This window comes from Ochotona princeps, chromosome 4 (genome assembly GCF_030435755.1).
Source record: "Ochotona princeps isolate mOchPri1 chromosome 4, mOchPri1.hap1, whole genome shotgun sequence".
Classification (NCBI taxonomy): Eukaryota; Metazoa; Chordata; class Mammalia; order Lagomorpha; family Ochotonidae; genus Ochotona; species Ochotona princeps.
The window spans coordinates 25,933,582-25,950,548 of record NC_080835.1 but is presented as its reverse complement, the minus strand read 5'-3'; the positions used below and the strand labels follow the sequence as shown (position 1 = coordinate 25,950,548).

Below are 16,967 nucleotides of genomic sequence, written 5' to 3'. Positions count from 1 at the left end.
CACCAAACCTGTCCTGGGCAAGGTTACCCAGTGTGCCTGACGTAGGACTAGGCCCAGGTCTGACTAGCCTCCCTTGCAGGACACAGTAAGTCCTGGGGTGGGCTAGGTCAACAGTGTGACTGGATGTGCCGACTCCGTACACGGGGCTGCAGCGGATCATGGGATTATGCACAGGGAAGAAGCAGGGCCAGAGGGCTGGGACTGTGACCTTGAGGGGCGTTCTGGTCGGGTGTGATCAGGCCACCCCCTTGTTCTCGGCCACTCTGTGGCCCTGTCTGGGCTACAGAGGAGCAACTGTGTCACCTGCATGTGTACCCGCGTGAGGCCTCACCCAGCGCCCGCAGCTCCATGGTGATGTCCACATAGCCGTGCTCAGCGCTGTAGTACATGGCTTCCTGCAGAGCCTTGGTGCGTGTCCGGCTCAGCCGCACGGGCCCCTCGCTGCCGCTGCCCTGGCTCGAGGTGTCGCTCTCCTCCACGCCCTCGGCCAGGATCTCCTCCAGGGACAGCACGTCGGCCTTGGCCTGCTGGGGCTGTGTCAGGAGCTTCCGCAAGACATTTCTGTGGCATGAGGGACAGAAGGAGCTGAGGCGCAATGTCCTCACCCTAGATGGGTGGCACCATCCAAGCTGCCACCATGGCCCCGTGGGTGCTACAGGAGCATCTGAGGGCTCAGTGCCTTCCCCACCCAGACAGGCAGGGTACAGGACAGCCATCCTGGTTGTGCCCTGCAGTCGTGGGCTTTGGAGCTGAACTTGGCTCCTGCCTCCCTGCTGTGTGATCTCAGGCAGGTTCGTCCACTGCTCTGTGTCCTGGTCAGCTGAAAGCCAGGGTGTCAGTACTTGGGGGTGGGGCCAGGTGGGGGGAAGGTCTGGAGAGAAAGCATCCATCAAAAGCATCCGAGGTGACAGTGCAGGTCTGGGGAGGAGGGGCTGGGGAAGGCGAGGCCAGAACCCTTCCACCTGCCCTGATGTCAGCCTGTGGCTGTCCCCACAGAGCAAGCTGCACCTGCACAGCCATAGCAGGCAATGATTTCTCATAGGCCTGGGGGTGGGGTCCCTCTCTAGCTTCCCTTGCGGCCACCTTCGGTGGGTACCAGCGTGCCACTGCCAAGCCCAGGAGGGGACATGTTTCTGCCCAGACTTGGCCGCTGCAGAGAGCTGAACCTTGCTAGGAAATGGTTGGCCTCCCCTGGGTGTTGGGAGGTCCCAGTAAGGCCCTGCTACCAAGGGGTCCTGGCCCAACACCCAGCCCCTGGGGGTCCTGGGGTTGCATGACCCACAGCTCCCTGGCTGACCCATCCACAGGCCCCTGTTTTGGCAGGGTCTCTGGGCCTTGCTCTTCTGCCTGTGTGGGCTCCTGGAGAGGCTGCTTTGGTGTGCCCAGGAAGCCCAGGGGCAGGTACCTGTGGCCATGGGCGGCCGAGTGGCTGAAGCAGTTCATCTCCTCGTGGAGGGAGGAGGCCATGCCGTTGGCCTCCAGCATGCTGAGCAGGGGGTCGGCGCCGCGGCTCAGCAGCAGGCTGACCAGCTCGTAGTTCCCTAGGAGAATTAGGTGAGTGGGATGAAGGGAAGCCTCCCCTTCCCCGGGGGCTGGAAGGAGAGGTTTCAGGGGTCCTAGGTGCCCATTCAGTTTGTGAAATGGCAGGGAGGCATGGACAGAACCTCTTGGACGTTGGAGGCCCCTGGGTGGCAGGGCACCTGGGTACCTACCAGCCGCCGAGGCAAGCTGCAGGGGAGTCTCCGCATAGCTGTCTTCCCCGCTGCTCACAGCCGAGCCCTCCACGTGGGCGCCAGCATCCAGCAGCAGCTGCCAGGCACAAAGGCAGGGAAAAGGGATACTGCTCAGCGTGGTGCGGTCAGGGGTGGTCTGAGACTGGGTCCTGAGTTTTCTCCAAACTCACTCCTCCTGTAGGTAACCCCTGAGGCTCCAAGTTTCTGGATAGTTCCATGCTGGTGGCCATGGGGACCAAACCTAAGTTCTGATCGGATTCTTTCTTTCCTAAGAACTCACACAGATGAGCAGAACAAAGCATCAACCCCAGTTGGATAGGGAGCAGTGATGGGCTCTTGGAGACAGCAGGTGTTCCCATGAGCCACGGGAGAGTGAGTGGCCCAGGGAAGGTGCCCCAGGCCCCCTGTTCCTCCTCTGTGAGGTGCTCAGAGGGGTCTGCTGGTGGCACTGTTGGGGATCAACCTACCCGGGGATGCAGCAGACTCGAATCTGCTTAAGGCATTAGCAAACACTATAAAGACATACAGTGGGATCCAAGAGCGATCCCAACAGCCTCTTAACAGGAGGTCTTATGCACAGAGCAGGAGGGGACCCCAGAGTGGAACAGGAGGAGGCTTGTATCCTAACCCCGGAAACTCCTGGTACCTCACCAAGGACTGTATCTCAACTGCCAAGGAGATCACAGGGAATTGGAGTGCCCTCATAGGCCGAGAACTCTGAGGTCAACCATTCCCTATCGGATCTCCCACACAGATGGAAGAAGCCCAGAACCCTCCTCACAGGGTCTAATGTCATCAGGGGAACCCTACAACCAGTGAGGACATCTACTTGTTCAGAGGGACTCAGCACTGCCCCCTGTTGGCTGGTGGTGGGGTTGGGGCAGAATGGGACTCTAGACTGGAGAACAGGTGGTCTCATTCCAGCAAGGACAAGGCTTGGTCTGAGACAGCTGGGGCAAGGTTAACAGATACCAGGCGGTTCTAGCTGAGCCTGGGGGTGAGGGTGGTGGCTGCATCATTCCCAGGTTGACTTCCGGCTCTGCTCACCCTTCCTGACTGGGTTCTCTGAAGGGAGTAACCTTCTGGCCTTTCAAAGTGTGGACACAAACCCTGTGCTTGCAGCCTAGGGAGTCCCTGCCCAGCAAGTGACTAGGCCAGGAGGCTGAGAGCAGTCCAGGCTGACCTCCCAGCTCCGCTGTGGCGCAGGAGCAGGGCTGGATGGCAGCTGGAAACTAGCCTGTGCCAGTGTGGCGGCCGAGGAGGCAGCAGGAAACTGGGCACCTGGCCAGACAAGCCCACGGCACAGTCCTGCAGGCCTTGCCCGGGCCCAGGTCAAAGATCTACTCAGCACTTTAGAGGAGCAGGCAGGTGTGCTGGCCGGCAGGGCCACTCATGCGGGCCCTCCTGGGGGCCAGATGGGCTTGGCAATGATGAATCCAAGCCAGCAACTATGTCGGGGCCTCCCAGCTAGGCCCTGGTAGCCTAGCAGGAGCTGGGTGGTGGTGTATGGCAGGGTTCCAGCTGGCCTTGTGGTAGGTGGATTATGAGGGAGTAGAAAAAGCAAGGGACCTGAACCCTGCCTCGCCCCGAGACAGACAGCCACACCAGGAGGGTGAGCGGGGCCCTGGCGCTGACCTCAGATTTGTTCCCTAACTCTTACACACACGCTTCCCATAAACCTCTCCTTTGAGGTCACTCAGGAGGGGCTCTGCCAAACTGAGCAGGGGGGCCCAGCCTCTCGCCCTATCACTGCATCTCATTCCAGGCACCTGTTGACCCAGGTGAGGCTTGGAAGCAGAGGATTCAAACTGCACCTGGCAGGTGCTCACCTGGACCACGGAGATGTGTCCATGCAGCACGGCAAACGTCAGCGAAGTCCAGTGCCGGCTGTCGGGGTGGACGGAGGGGTGCTTGGGAGAGGTACCTGGAACCTGAAAAACACCACAGATGATGGGCAATGTAGGCACCTGTCCCAGGAAGGCACCCTGCAGGGATGGGTGAATGCCTTCTGTGTTCGATCAATAGTATCTGCCCGGAGCACTGTGTGTGACCAGTGCTCCATTGTTGATGTCTACCCTGGGCTGGGGATGCCTCAGGGTCTGGCAGAGCTATAATAAAGTGGGGATGGAAGAGATGAAGAGGGATTCAGCTGCTAAACCAGGAGAGGTTCCACGATGGAATCATGGCTGGCCTTTCCCCTTCAGCTCATTCCCTGTTGGACATCTTCATGGATTTTCTTTGCTAAGAGTGATCTCTGGTATCCTGCATCTGCAGTGCCCAGAGGGGCAGCTGCCAATTGCCCGAGACATCCCAGCCAGCAGGTATGGCTGCACTGAATCTGGAGGTGACCTTTGGCGGGTGCAGCTCCCGGTACCTGCTCACCTGGACATCCAAGTTTGCCCCAGCATCAATCAGCATCTGCACCATGGCTTCATCCCCCGCAGCACACGCGTACATCAGAGGGGTCATCCCCTGTAGGAGCAAAGACAGACACTTAGGACACCTGGCTCCCATCCCGCAGGTGTGGCCTGGCCCCATGGCCACTAGTCTCCTGCAGGCCCTGCTCCTCACGCTCAGCTCCCCATGCCTGCTGGATGGATGCATGAGAAGGCTGGGTGGGAGCCGTTCCCACAGTCAACACAGCACATCAGCCAGGGGGAAGGCTGGGTTGCAAAGGCCCCACTGGGAGCTGTCAACTCCGTGCAAGTTGCTGTGCCCCGGTGTCTGTCTTGAAAGTGGGACCAGTGTTGATCTCTTAGGGTGGCCTTCGAAAGTGCTGGCTGCACACTATGGGTATGTTGGCATGCAGGCAAAGCCTCTACCTGCAATTCCAGCATCCCCTATGAGGGCCAGGTGGTGTCCCGGCTGCTCTGCTTCCAATCTAGCTTCCTACTCATGTGAGGCCCAAGTGTTTGAGCCCCTGCACCTAACGTAGGAGACCTGGAAGAAACCCCTGACTCCTGGCTTTGGCCTGGCCTAGTGCTGACCGCTGTGGCCATCTGGGGAATAAAGCAGCAGATGGAAGATCTCTCTTGTCTTTCTGTGTAATTCTGCCTTTCAAATAAATAAATCTTTAAATAGCAACGCTGCTCCGGCCACAGCTGTGTCTTCTTTGCCATTTTCCCATTTGAGGCCCTGGGTGCGGAACCCACAGTGCTGAGCGATTTGTGTGTGGTCCCCACTTCCTGACTGTTCCTGGTAGCAGGCTCCATTCTCAGCCTGCACCTTAAGCAAATGGAGCTGAGTGCCCAGGGGTCCCCAACAGCCAGGCCTGGGACTTGGACCCCAGGGCTCCTGCTTCGAGGTGTCCCCTAGGATTGCGTGCAGGGCACAACTCTAACATCTTGTGCTACTGGGCAGCTAGTGGCCTGACAGCTGAGCTGGGATCCTCCTCTGGCAGGGGGGTGGGGGAGTGGGGCTGCCTCCCTAGCTCGGAGTCTTCTTCAGGGGGGCTTCAATAGCAAAGGCAGGCGGCCCTGTGTTTATTCCGCAGCTGGATCCCAGCACGCACTTGGCCAGCGCCCTATAATGTTATTTATTAGGTGATTTGTGTGTAGACAAGATCTCCTTCCCTCATCAATCCTTGTCTGGCACCCGGAGGGGCAGAGGCTTACAATCCTGTGGGGTGCGAGAGGGCTGCTCCGGCCCCAGGTTCACCCGCCCCGTTTAGGGGGCAGATAGGATGGAGCACTGAGAGCAGAGCTGGCTGGGCTGTCTCCGCAGACACCTGTGCCTTCTCTGCACGCATCTGTACACAATTCCCACTTAAAGCAGGCTGTGAGTCCCGGGAGAAGTGACTTTGTTTTCATGTTGTCCCTGTTCCCTCTGGAGGTGATGAGCAGCTATCAGGACTGACCTCTGCCCTTCTGGCCACTAGGTAACGCCTTCCGTATCAACAACCACCTGCACGGCCACTCCCTGAGCAGCTACGAGGCACAGCTGCACATTCTCACCTTCGCCCCACACGGCAGGTGCCGCATCGCTCATCTCTAGGATGAGGAAACTGGAAGCCACAGCGACTGCCCTGGAGGACTCAACCCCAGGTCTGTCTGAAGTTCAAGTTCAAGAGCTGCCAAAGGAGGAAGCCCACAGCCCCAGGAGCACAGTGTCTGCAGGGCCCCACATCATACGCTCGCTCAGTCTTTGCCAGGCTGCCTACCCCACCTGGGTCCAGGGCAGCCCTGCCCTCCTGCCAGGCTCAGTCCAGAACCATCCAGCAGGATGCCTACCCGGGCCCCTGCTGTCCCCTCCCTGGCCCATGGTTCACCTGGAGCTTCCTCACGTGGTCACTGCATTCTCCCCACACCTCTGCACGGGCTCGCCCATAGCATGGCCATGTGTGCCCATCCTGCTCACACAATACTGTCAAATGGATCAACAGGAGTCCCACATGGTCAAGATGCCGGATTCTGCCCCCTCCTGGCCCTGCTCCCCATGGCTGGTGTGACTTTCAGCAAAGCAATCTCGGTTTCCTCATCTATGAAATGGGACAAATGGCAGTGACAACAGCACAGGGTGGCTGAAACTCCATCCAGGTCTCCCACATGGTGCAGGGTCCAAGGACTTGGACCATCTTCCACAGCTTTCCCAGGTGCATTAGCAGGCAGCTGGATTGAAAGTGGAACAGCCCAGACTCAAACCGGTGTTTGCTTGGGATGCTGGTATGTCAGGCAGGCACTTGTCCCCCTGTGTCACCACGCTGGTCCCCTCTGTTTCTGTTTCTTACTATCACAGAATGTTAACTCCAGGAAGGACAGGACTCCTCTGGGCCTGGCACACAGCTGGCACCAGCCCCACTCTCACGCTGGTGCTAGTGATTATGATCAACAGCCACATACCAACCTACTCCTCGGGCCTGCACCCTCAGGGACAGCCTCCAGCCATCCAGCGGGATGCAGAACCCATGGGAAGCCAAGTCCCATGTGAGAAAGGTTTTCCCTAGGGGCCCAGAGGGGGATCCCCACTGGTAAACCACACCCTGAATGGTGGGGCTCCTGGTACAAGGGGGAGCATGGAGCAAAGCAGCTCTCAAGGGAAAGAAAGTCATTGCAAGCACCTGGAAATTACCTGTTCGTCCAGGGTGTTCACGCCGTCCGGCCCCAGGGCTTCGATGGCTTGGCTGATCAGATCCGTCCTTCCGCAGTTGAGCATGCGGAAGCCCAGGTCCTGGTTGAACTTCTCGGTTGCCGCCCGCGCATCCAGCCTCCGGAAGGAGCTAAAACAGCACTCAGGCCTGCCCAGAAGAGACCAGGGTGGGTGTGAGCGGGGCACCTGCTCTGTCGGAGGGCAGTGGGCAGGTGATACTGGGCCAGCACCAGGCATTGCCATCAGCTCAGCTGCGTTTGTCCCAGCCATGCTCTGTCACATAGTCCTCCCATGTTTCCATGAATATTAGCAAGATAAGGGATGTCCTCAGCTCTCAGCAGCTGCCAGATGCACCAGGAAGCCAAGTCCCAGCTGAATCAACCACCAAGGGACTTCCCCCAGGAGGAAGGCTCCAGCCTGGGCTTGTGCTGCTTCACTTGGCTCCGTATCGTCTGCCTGGAGCACACTGCACCTCAGCCCGTGGGACAGTAATGACAGCCAAGTTCTAGTGTCTTTGGCTCTCCCCCCTCCTCCAGGCTTCCTGCTGAGGCCCAGGGAGTACTGGGGAAGGCAGAAAGTGGTCTAGGAGCCACATGAGCCATCAACACAACCTGATCGAGGCAAGGCACAGCTCACTCTATGGCCACACAGGATACACAGTCCCTGGTCCCCCAGGCAACTCCAGCCTGGAGCCTTGGTTGGACCCAAGTGCAGCAAGTTCATCTCAAGATGGAGATATAAGAAGCCATAACTGGGATTCGGGGAGAGGATTACAAAACACCTCTCCCCCACAGCCCCCCCCAAACTAAGTCCCTCAGAGGCCAAGGGGGTCAGAGGGGACACTCTCCAGAACAGCAGGCTCATGTAAGACAAGAGGGGCACGCTGGCAAGGAGATGAGGAGCAGAGACACGAAGGCTGTAGGGTGCTACGTGTGAATTGGGACGAGCCCTTCCACTACCCCATTCCCCACTAGGTTAACAGAGTCTCACGGTGGGGCTCCTGCCCAGCCCCAGCATGCATCTGCCCCCAGCCTGCAGCTTAAAAGGAACCCAGGCCCAGAGCAGGCCAGTGTTCACAGACCTGGCCCTTGCAGCAGGTGCCCTTGGGGCAGCGTGCATTTCACGTGGGCCTTGGATTCAGACTACCCCCTTCCCACCCCAGCTACCAGGAGCAGGGAGCTGAGAGGGACTGCTGGGCCTCTTCCCTGCCCGATTCCATACTTGAGCTGCCGGGGCTCACAGTCCAGGCCAGGGAGCAGCAGCCGGGCGGCCTGCCGGATGTCGCCACTGTCCACAGTGAGGCTGCGGCGGTGTTCGGCATAGGTGATGGCCACACGCATCCACTCCATCAGCGGTGGCAGCAGCATGAAGGGCCTGGGGGGCAGAGATCGAAGTCAGGTCCCAGGGAGGACTGGAGGGGTCAGAGAGAAAGGGCACAAGGGGAGAGGGGGGCCCAGCTGGAAGGAGTGGCAGCAGTGGCTGAAACCCAGTCCCTTGACCCACAGCTTCCCAAGCAGCAATGGAACTGACTCTGGCTCACCAGAGGCAGGGCTCATGGTATTAGGGCCCTGTGCATATTCAAGCCAGGGTTTCTAGGCTGCCCCCTTTGCATAGCCCAGAGATCCTTCAGGGGAGAAGGGTGTGCAGGAAAGAGGCTCCAGCCCAGCAGTGCTGCCTCGGATGGCAACCCTGAGCCCAATTCACCTGCGACATGTATGTCCCTATTTCAGGGTTGCTGTCTGTGTGTACTGACAGTCACTCTTTTTCACTGGGGTCTCAGGGAAGGTGGCCCTGACAGCTTCAGGCCGCAGCATAGCGCGTAGGGAGGCAGACTCCCTGGTCTAGGAGGGACAGCTAGACAGAGGGAGGAGGCTGTTAACCCTAGATGCCACCAGGGGGCGCCGTCCACATGGACTGTGACCAGTGCCCAGGGTATTATCCTACCACTCTCCCTGGCCTGGGCCTGCCCCTCCCACTCGGCTGTGACTGCAGGGAGGCAGGGCCCCTGGCACTGGAGAGCAGGCTCCTTTCTCTTGTTTTTGGCCAAGAGCTCCTCGGGAGAGCTCTTTGCAGTCCAACGACTGTCACAGCCATGGAGGGCTGGGTGACCAGCCCTTAGCTTCCTGACTCACAGGGCACCCAGCACGCTGTGGCTCCCCCCAGCCCAGGGACAGGCAGCCCCCAAACATGGCCCCCTCATGGCTGTTCTCTCCATAGCATACCAGCTCCAGCCGGCGGCCCCGCCTCTCAGCCTTGCCACCCTCTGGCCTGCCTTTTAAAGCCAGCCAGGGAGCGGGCAGCAGGCCAGGGGCAGGCGGCCAGGCGCTCAGACACACCCCACTCACTTGGAGCACTGGGCACGGCCCGGCTGGCCCCTTGACAGGCAGCAAAGACTGCCAACCAGGACCCAGACACTGGGAGAGGCCTGCGGGCCATGGCTGGAGACCATCATGGCCTCCTGCAGCTCAGGCCCTCCAGAGAGATGTATTTCTCACCTGGAGGGGCCAAGGCAGCTTCTATGGACAACAGAAACAGGACACCCAATCAGCCAGGGCAGCTGAGGCAGAGGGGGACTTGGATATTCTGTCACTGTAGTTACCTAGCTGGATCCCCTCCCTGACTGTCGGGGTGGCTGTGAGGAGGAGGGCGCCACAGGCTGCAGGGGGCTTGCCTGCATTGGCTTCGAGGGTGCCCCAAATCCCACTCCTACCTTCCCCAGCCCTGGCGCGCTCTGGGTACCAGAACATGTCAGGTGGCCAACACACATGCTTCAAGTCCATTCCGCTTGCCCCCATCTCCTCCAGGGAGAGTGCCCAGCCCTCCCCATGGCCTGCTGAGACCTTATTAATCCTGGTGAAGCTCAAATCCACTGCTGGCTCCTTCCAGAGCCTTTCCGATCCCCTCTCTCCAAAGCAATCAAGAGGAATACCTCCATCTTCAAAAGCGGGCCCAACAAAGGGCCTGACAAGGTAGGGTTCCTGATCAGCGCTTGCCAATCACTGCACACAGACACTAGTACCCTGTGGGGTGACCCTGAAAAGACTGATGGGCTTTTCAAGGGTGTGGGGCTGACTCACGAACGTGGGGAACCAGGGCTTTCTAGGGGAAATTTGGGTAGTCCAGGAAGGAACGAGAACTCATTCGTGAACTGGTGTTCTGTGGGTTAAAGTCTCCCCCAACTGCAAATAGTAAACTGGACCCGCCCCCCCCCACCAGTATTTTAAGTGTTGAATTCTCACATGACCAGGCTAGAAGGCAGACACAGGGAAGCTGTGTGTGTTATTTCTGATCCACACGCAAGCTCTACTTAAACCTTTAAAGACTGAAGTGGGGAGAAAAGGGGACTCATGAGCTTGCCGATCACTCTTTCACACTGTGGCTGAAAGCCAACACCGGGTGCCAGGCATGGCTGCTAAACCTCTAAGCTGGCGTCTTCCAGTGCACCGGGGGAAATCCAGCAGGCAATCTGGGAAATCAGGAAGTCCAATTAGACGACATCTTCGTTACCTGCCTCATACCCCTGAGAGCTAACACACGACAAAGTGTGTCTTGCTAACCTGGTGGCCTGCTGGGTGTCAGCTCACTCAGCGTCCATGCTGCCACATGTGTGGAGACACACAAGGGTGAAACTACATTTCCCAGAATTTTTTGCAGCTGGGGGTTTCTGGACACAAATTCAGCTCCTCCAATAAGAAGTGAAAGGGGTTGGTGCTGTGGCACAGCCAGCTAAGCCACTGCCTGTCGCACGGGATGCTGGCTCAACCCAGGCTCTCCCACTTCCCATCCAGCTCCCTGCTGAAGTGCCTGGGAACGTGGCAGGAGATGGCCCATGTGGTTGGGCTCCAGCTACCCCATGTGGGAGACCTGGAAGAAGCTCCTGACTTCAACCCGGCCCAGCTCTAGCTATTGCGGTTATATGGCGAGTGAACCTCTGGATGGAAGGTCTTTCTCTTTCTCCAACTCTGCCTTTCAAAGAAATAGGTAAAATCTTAAGAAAAAAAAAAGAAACACAAACATAAACAGAACTGAGTATGAAGCAGAGGCCAGCCAGCTCAGTGCCCCCTGTCCTGTTATCCATCCGCAGAAAGTTCCTGTGTGTCCAGGCACCCCCTCCCCTGGGCCTTCAGGGCCAGGAGGGTGTTGGTGAAGGTAACAACAATCAGGTCCTGACTCCACCTTCTACCCTGAGTCACAGCCCGGAGGGTCTGCTCCAGCCCACTGCTGTGGGGCGGTCCGTGCAGGGTTTGGGATAGCTGTTCTGGGTAGAGGTGTGTGGTGGCTCTCTGGGCAGGGGCGTGTGGTGGCTGTCCAGGGCAGGGGTGTGAGGTGGCTGACCTGGGCAGAGGTGTGGGGTGGCTGACCTGGGCAGGGGTGTGAGGTGGCTGACCTGGGCAGAGGTGTGGGGCGGCTAGCCTGGGCAGGGATGTGGGCAGGCTGGCCAAGTCCTACGCCTTCCTCGGGTCACCCCTAAAGGCCCAGTCTAGCCCTGCTCCTTGAATTCCAACTTTCTGTTAGTGTGCCTATAACTCCCTGCATTAAACCCCTTTCCACGAGGAACACCTTAAGCTGCTTCTGACTACTGAGTTATGCAGCAGGTTACTGCTCTCAACACACACAACTGCATCCTCCGTCCTCTTTCGGATATGTGGCTGTACCCCAGGCCATGCAGGCCCTGGAGGAACCCCCTCAGGCCTCTCTCCCTGGCCTGGGTTTTGTAGGAAAGCCAAATGAGAAGCAATTCTGGACTCTGTCACGCCCCCACCCTGCACACATGCTGTGGGCCCCTGGCTCCCGCTTCCTTTCTGCTCATGTCACCTCACCCAGTGGGCACGCCGAGAAGAGCTGGCTGGTGTTGCCTTCTGGAAAATCCCTATAAAATTCCCATCTGCAAGGGCCGTGGCTCCAACTCCAGGGTCAAGGGCCCCTGAGGAGTGACGGATGTCTGCACTGTCCCTGGGAGCTCGCTGCTCTGACTCCCAAGGAAGCAGGGAGCCCTGCTCCGTGCCTGTCCATCCACTGCCATGCCCACGATGCAGCCATCTGCCGTGCCAGACCCGGGCCAGGGGAGGGGCAGGGACAGGTCTTGGCTGAGAACACCCCATCCAGCCAGCCCCTCTGCTGGTTAAATTTCTCTTTGGCTGACTCTGACAGCTCAGAAGAGCAGTTCTCTGCCACCAAGACCCTTTTTCATAAGCTTCAAAATTACCAAGGACCTCAGTGAGCTTAGTGTGTGTACGGTTCCTCCATCGATATTGATCGCATCGGGAATGCAAACTGAGAAAACGTCCGAGCACATGAATATGCATGCTCACATCCCAGGCAGGGCCACGGTGATGACACGTTCACGTCACGTGGCCTTTGGGAAATACCCCCAGACACTTGCAAGAAAATGAGAGTGCAAAGGCAAACTCCATCTCATTGGGAAAGTGGCCTGGCTGCCCTGGGCTCCTGAAGTGAGTTACTGGGACCCCAGGGGACCTGGGAGGACCTGCGCCTCAAACCAGGACAGCAGTGCTTGGGGGCTAGTGGGCAGGCACCCCAGCACTGCCCAGCCTGGCGATGAGTGGTTTGCTCATACATTCCTGGCCCTGAGATCTGGGGATCCCGGACCCCTTCCCTGCAGCATGCTCACTTCCATGCAACCAAACCAGCTCTGGGACTCTGCCTGGTCCTGCTGTTCTACTACACAAGCGGGCAAGGTTTTCCTCCATAAGACTCCACTTGTATCTCACAGACTCCATGTAACAGCAGCCGTGGCTGCGACACAGTGACCAAGTGCACAGGCAGCCGGCCTGTGTTGCCATCCAGTTGAGTCTGTACAAGCTACCCTACCTGACCCAGCCTCAGGCGCTTCACCAGCAAAATGGGTGGAAAGTGCGGGACCATTTCTCAAGACAGTGGGAAGCACATTTTCAAGGGCTCGGAGTTCTCCATAAACATAAACTGTTATTACTAAGTGTAATATCTGTTGATAGAGAAAACAGCAAGGACAGAAGAGGCTGTAGGGGTCTGGTCCCATGCCTCCACTGCAGCCTTCTTGGAGAGCAGCCGGCTCCCGGCCTCCCCCCCACGGCAAGGATAAACATGCAGAGCTCGCAGCAGCCTGCCAGTGCGCTGCCCACCACCTCCTCCCAGCCCAGCTCATAAAACAGAGCAAACAAACGCCACCACTATGTAGAGTGGGAGGTGGAAACTTCTCTGGCAGGGCAGGCTCTTGGCCTGGGAGGCAAAGAAACTCACACAGGGGAGCAGAGACCGGGAGGCAGGGGGTCAGGAGCATGCGTGCTGCTGGCAGGCCGAGCGGGTGACCTGCCACCCCAGCACGCTCTGGGTGAGGTCTGTGCTGGGCCTGAATGGCAACAGGTATACAGCCTGGGCACATCTGTCCTTGAGGGCAGAGAGTGCCATTCTTACCAAGGGGGGAGAGGTCAGGAGACGCCCCAAGGACACTGGGCTGCAAGGAGGCAGGGACCTTGTGTTGCCGGAGGAGGGACGGCCTCGTTTCTTTTGCATCACATAGATGAAGCTGATGATGCCAGGTCAAGGGTTTCACGAGGCCCCTGGACAGAACTAGGCTCACCAAAGCCATTTTCTCTCCTTTCAAAAATGGAGCATAAACTTGAAGCCTCAGTTTTAAGATAAGAGGTCCCTAAAGCTTGAGAGAGTCGGGGAAGAGGTGGAGGGAGAAAACAAAACACAAACCCTGCCCCACTCGGCAAGTCTATGATTTATTGGGATTACAGACCTAGCAGTAGCGTCTCGACAACACGGAACAGGAAACGCCTCCAATTTCCAGCTCAAAGCAGGCTCTGTTCTTCCTCGAGGAGGGCAGGGGCCTGGAGTGAGACTCAGGTTGGCAAGTGGGGCACAGGCCTGTAACCAGAGGCTGTGGGACCCCGAGTCCCAGGCATGGGAAAGCTTTACGCCCTCAACCTCAGCCTTGCAGGCAGAGGTTCTGGGGGTACACCTCCGTGTACCCACACACAAGTGACAGAGTGTAGACCTGGCCTGCAGAGCTAGCGGGCTTTGGGGGACAGCCCGGGCAGCCTCAGGCCTGCTCTGTAGTAAACTTTTCCCCCATCACTCTCTAAGCTCCACACCCCTTCCCTGGAGTCTAGAAAATGACAGGACAGAGATCCAGGGAGGGGCTGGCCATGACTCTGCCCATCCTCAGTCCTACATGCCCCACCCCCCAGCCAGGGCTGGTCCTGAATTCATCCTATGCAGAAACACATAGACCAGGCCGGGACTGAGGGCGGCAAGTGCTACAGCTAGGAATCTGCTGAAATGCCCAGCTGCTCCCACCCGGGCTCCACAGACAGAGGCCTCTCTGGGAAGGTCACGGTTGGTTCTGTGGTGTGGGCAGCTCAGGCCCTTGCCAGGTTTCCTTGAGATTTCCTCAGAGCCACCGTGGCCCCAAACCAAGCCAAAACATCCACATAGAATAAAACCAACATTGTGCCCCTGAAGGCGGCTTCCACTGTCTGCACAAAGGAAGCGATTCTAGTCCAGCTCACATCCTGGACTAATTATTTTTCTAGAAATTGCTTGGTAAACCAGAATGGTTTGGCTCATGTGGAGGCAGAGGCGGGTCTATTTCTCTCTTTGGACCCCCAGGCCTGTCCTGTCCCGTCTGAGCCGGGCTGCGGGGTACTCACAGGATCCTGCTGGGGGCGACGTTTCGGACTTTGCTATGCGGAAAATGCACTTTGCTTGTTAGCTTCATGTGCTGCAGAGGGAGAGGCATTAGATGAAGCCAGCCTGGATCCGCACGGGGGTATCAGGACAGGAGTGCCTCCCTGCCTCGGCCCATGGCCAGGCTCAGTGGAGCCAGATGTGAGCAGGGAGCTGGGAGGGCTGCTGTGTGCAGCCTGGGGAACCCAGGGCCAGCGAGAGACTGTCCCTTAGACAACACTTATCTCCAGTCCCTTCCACCTGTGTTTTATCCAATTCTCACACAGGGTGAGAACCGTTTACCACTAATGTTGGGAAGACGGGCCTCAGATCCTGGAGTTGTTTTGGACTTGGGGACACCTGCAAGCAGTTGGCTGGCAGAGTGTCCCTAATCTGAAAGCCAAGATGCTTCAAAATCTTAAACTATGCCTTCTTTCTTACCAGAATGTGGCCTATTGTTGAGTGTCACATTGGGACTCCCCAAGTGGCAGACAGCAGAGCATTTTTCAAACTTTTTTTGGATTAGGGGATACTGCCCTTCTCCTTGCTCATAAAGCAGGCTCTATAGCTTTCCCAGCCACACAGGTGTGAACAGGAAGTCCTTTGCCTGCCTCCTGCACAGCACAGTGAGGGGCTGAGCTGGCAGATGAAGAGTGTTCATACCCCCCTGCAGCTCAGCTCAGTCTCTGGCCTACATCCTGCACCTTCGTGATGAGGAGCAGGCACCATGACCACCTGCTCCCCAGGCTGAACCCCCTTTGGGAGATAACAGAAGTGCCGCTGCCCATGGCACCAGGACAACCAGGTTGGTGCCTGGTGAACTGCAACGTATGGTCACACAGCACTAGGGTCCCCCTGGCTCACACCACCCTGCCCACCCTGAAGTAGGGCTTCACTCTCCCTGCTGGCACTGTATCCTGCGGCATACACAGCATGGACCCCATTTGTAATTAGCGTGTGTGTGTGTCTTATCTACCTTCTCCCTGGACCTCCACTTCTGGGGAAGACTCACAGCCTGGGTGGAGGGTGTGTGGTACAGTCCTACCACTCCCATCCTAGGCAACTGCACCTGACTCCAGGATAGCATCTTTCACTGGTGAAACGATCTGGATTCCAGGACAGACTGCTCACACACCTCCACCCCGCCCTTCCCACAAAGTGGGGTGAAGTGGGGTGGGTCCTGGCACTGTCAGGTCCAGTGTGTCTGCCCCATTTCCCAGGCCACAGCACCCCAGCGTGTGGTTGCCCAGAGGAAGAGCAGCTGGTCCAGCAGGCTTGCTTCCCACACACCAAGATGGTACTGTAGAGCTGCCTCCCGCCAGCCGGCTGGGGTGTGGCTCCCCTGGACGTACCTCACCCATGCCTGCTGCTGTGTGGCCACCACCCGCTGTCCTGTTGGTGCTTGGGACACCTGCTTCTGATCAGAGACCACACACTCAACCACCACAAAGCAGCCCAGGGCCTCTAACCTGCTCAGGCACACTTTCCTCCAAGGGCACCTGCTGGCCATCCGCTGGCCTCTGCCAATAGGGAAGCTTGGGAGGACCCCAGGGCTTGACTCTTCTGCTTCATTTTCCCCACAGACAGCTTGTAAGGACAGAGATGGGGAAGGAGACTGGTGTAGGCTCTCAGGACAAGCAATCCTGCTGGAAATCGCACGAACATAATCACAGCACCTGTTTTCCCCAGTTCCCGTAATCTAAGGTAGAAAGGTGACTATTCTAATGGTCATGTGAAGTTTCTAGAAACTTCTAGAAGGAACCATAGGCATACACGTCTTGAGGTCTGACAGAGATTTACCCATATGAAAGTACTTCAAAAAGTTGGTGAAAAGAAGTAATTAAGTTCATTTTGGTACCAAAAAAAAAAAAAAAAAAAAAAAAAACCCCAAAACACCAATATCCATGCACAGCTTTTTTATAAAATGTTTTTTTCATGCAGTTTTTGAAGACTCATACACCTTCCTTTTAAACTGACACCAGATACAATTGATCTCGGCCAAAAGGCCGAGGGGCCATCATACACCTTCCTTTTAAGTTCCATTTTCCACAAACCTTTTTGAAGCCCCCTTTGTGTAAGGGGGAAATTTCTGAGTATCCACCAGTGACACTGAGCCAGCCTCTTACTGGGGTGACCCAGAAGAGGAATGGGAGACAGCAGACCAGGCCCTGGGGACAAGACCGGAGTCTGCACTCCGTACCTCCGGCCTGCTGCGGTCCTGGGACAGACACACTGGTGGGGAACTGTCACTTCTGAGTAAGCATGCAGCCTTATTCACCTCCAGGCCTTCCAGCCACCCTGAGAGGGAGCCACACTACTGGTGTGCCTTTTATAGGCACGTGACCCTGTTGGCACGGCTGGCCAGCAGCAGCCAGCCTGGTTCTCATAAACAAGCAAGTACACAAATCAGTGAACACACCGGGACCGACTTAATTGATGCTCGGAGCCCCTGGTATGAGGGAGAACCAGCTCTCC

The 16,967-nt window shown here is 57.6% G+C and overlaps 1 protein-coding gene across 1 annotated transcript in view; it reads right to left on the bottom strand.

The window, feature by feature from the left end:
* The window catches only part of ABTB2 (ankyrin repeat and BTB domain containing 2), a 166,101-nt gene that overhangs the window by 6,452 nt on the left and 142,682 nt on the right, over positions 1–16,967 (bottom strand). The window contains exons 4-10 of the mRNA XM_004585412.2: positions 8,040–8,192; positions 6,801–6,966; positions 4,116–4,205; positions 3,563–3,664; positions 1,713–1,809; positions 1,406–1,541; positions 332–561 (exon numbers count right to left, since the gene is read on the bottom strand). Of these exons, the coding sequence (XP_004585469.2) occupies positions 332–561; positions 1,406–1,541; positions 1,713–1,809; positions 3,563–3,664; positions 4,116–4,205; positions 6,801–6,966; positions 8,040–8,192 (974 nt within the window). The remainder of the gene's footprint in view (positions 1–331; positions 562–1,405; positions 1,542–1,712; positions 1,810–3,562; positions 3,665–4,115; positions 4,206–6,800; positions 6,967–8,039; positions 8,193–16,967) is intronic.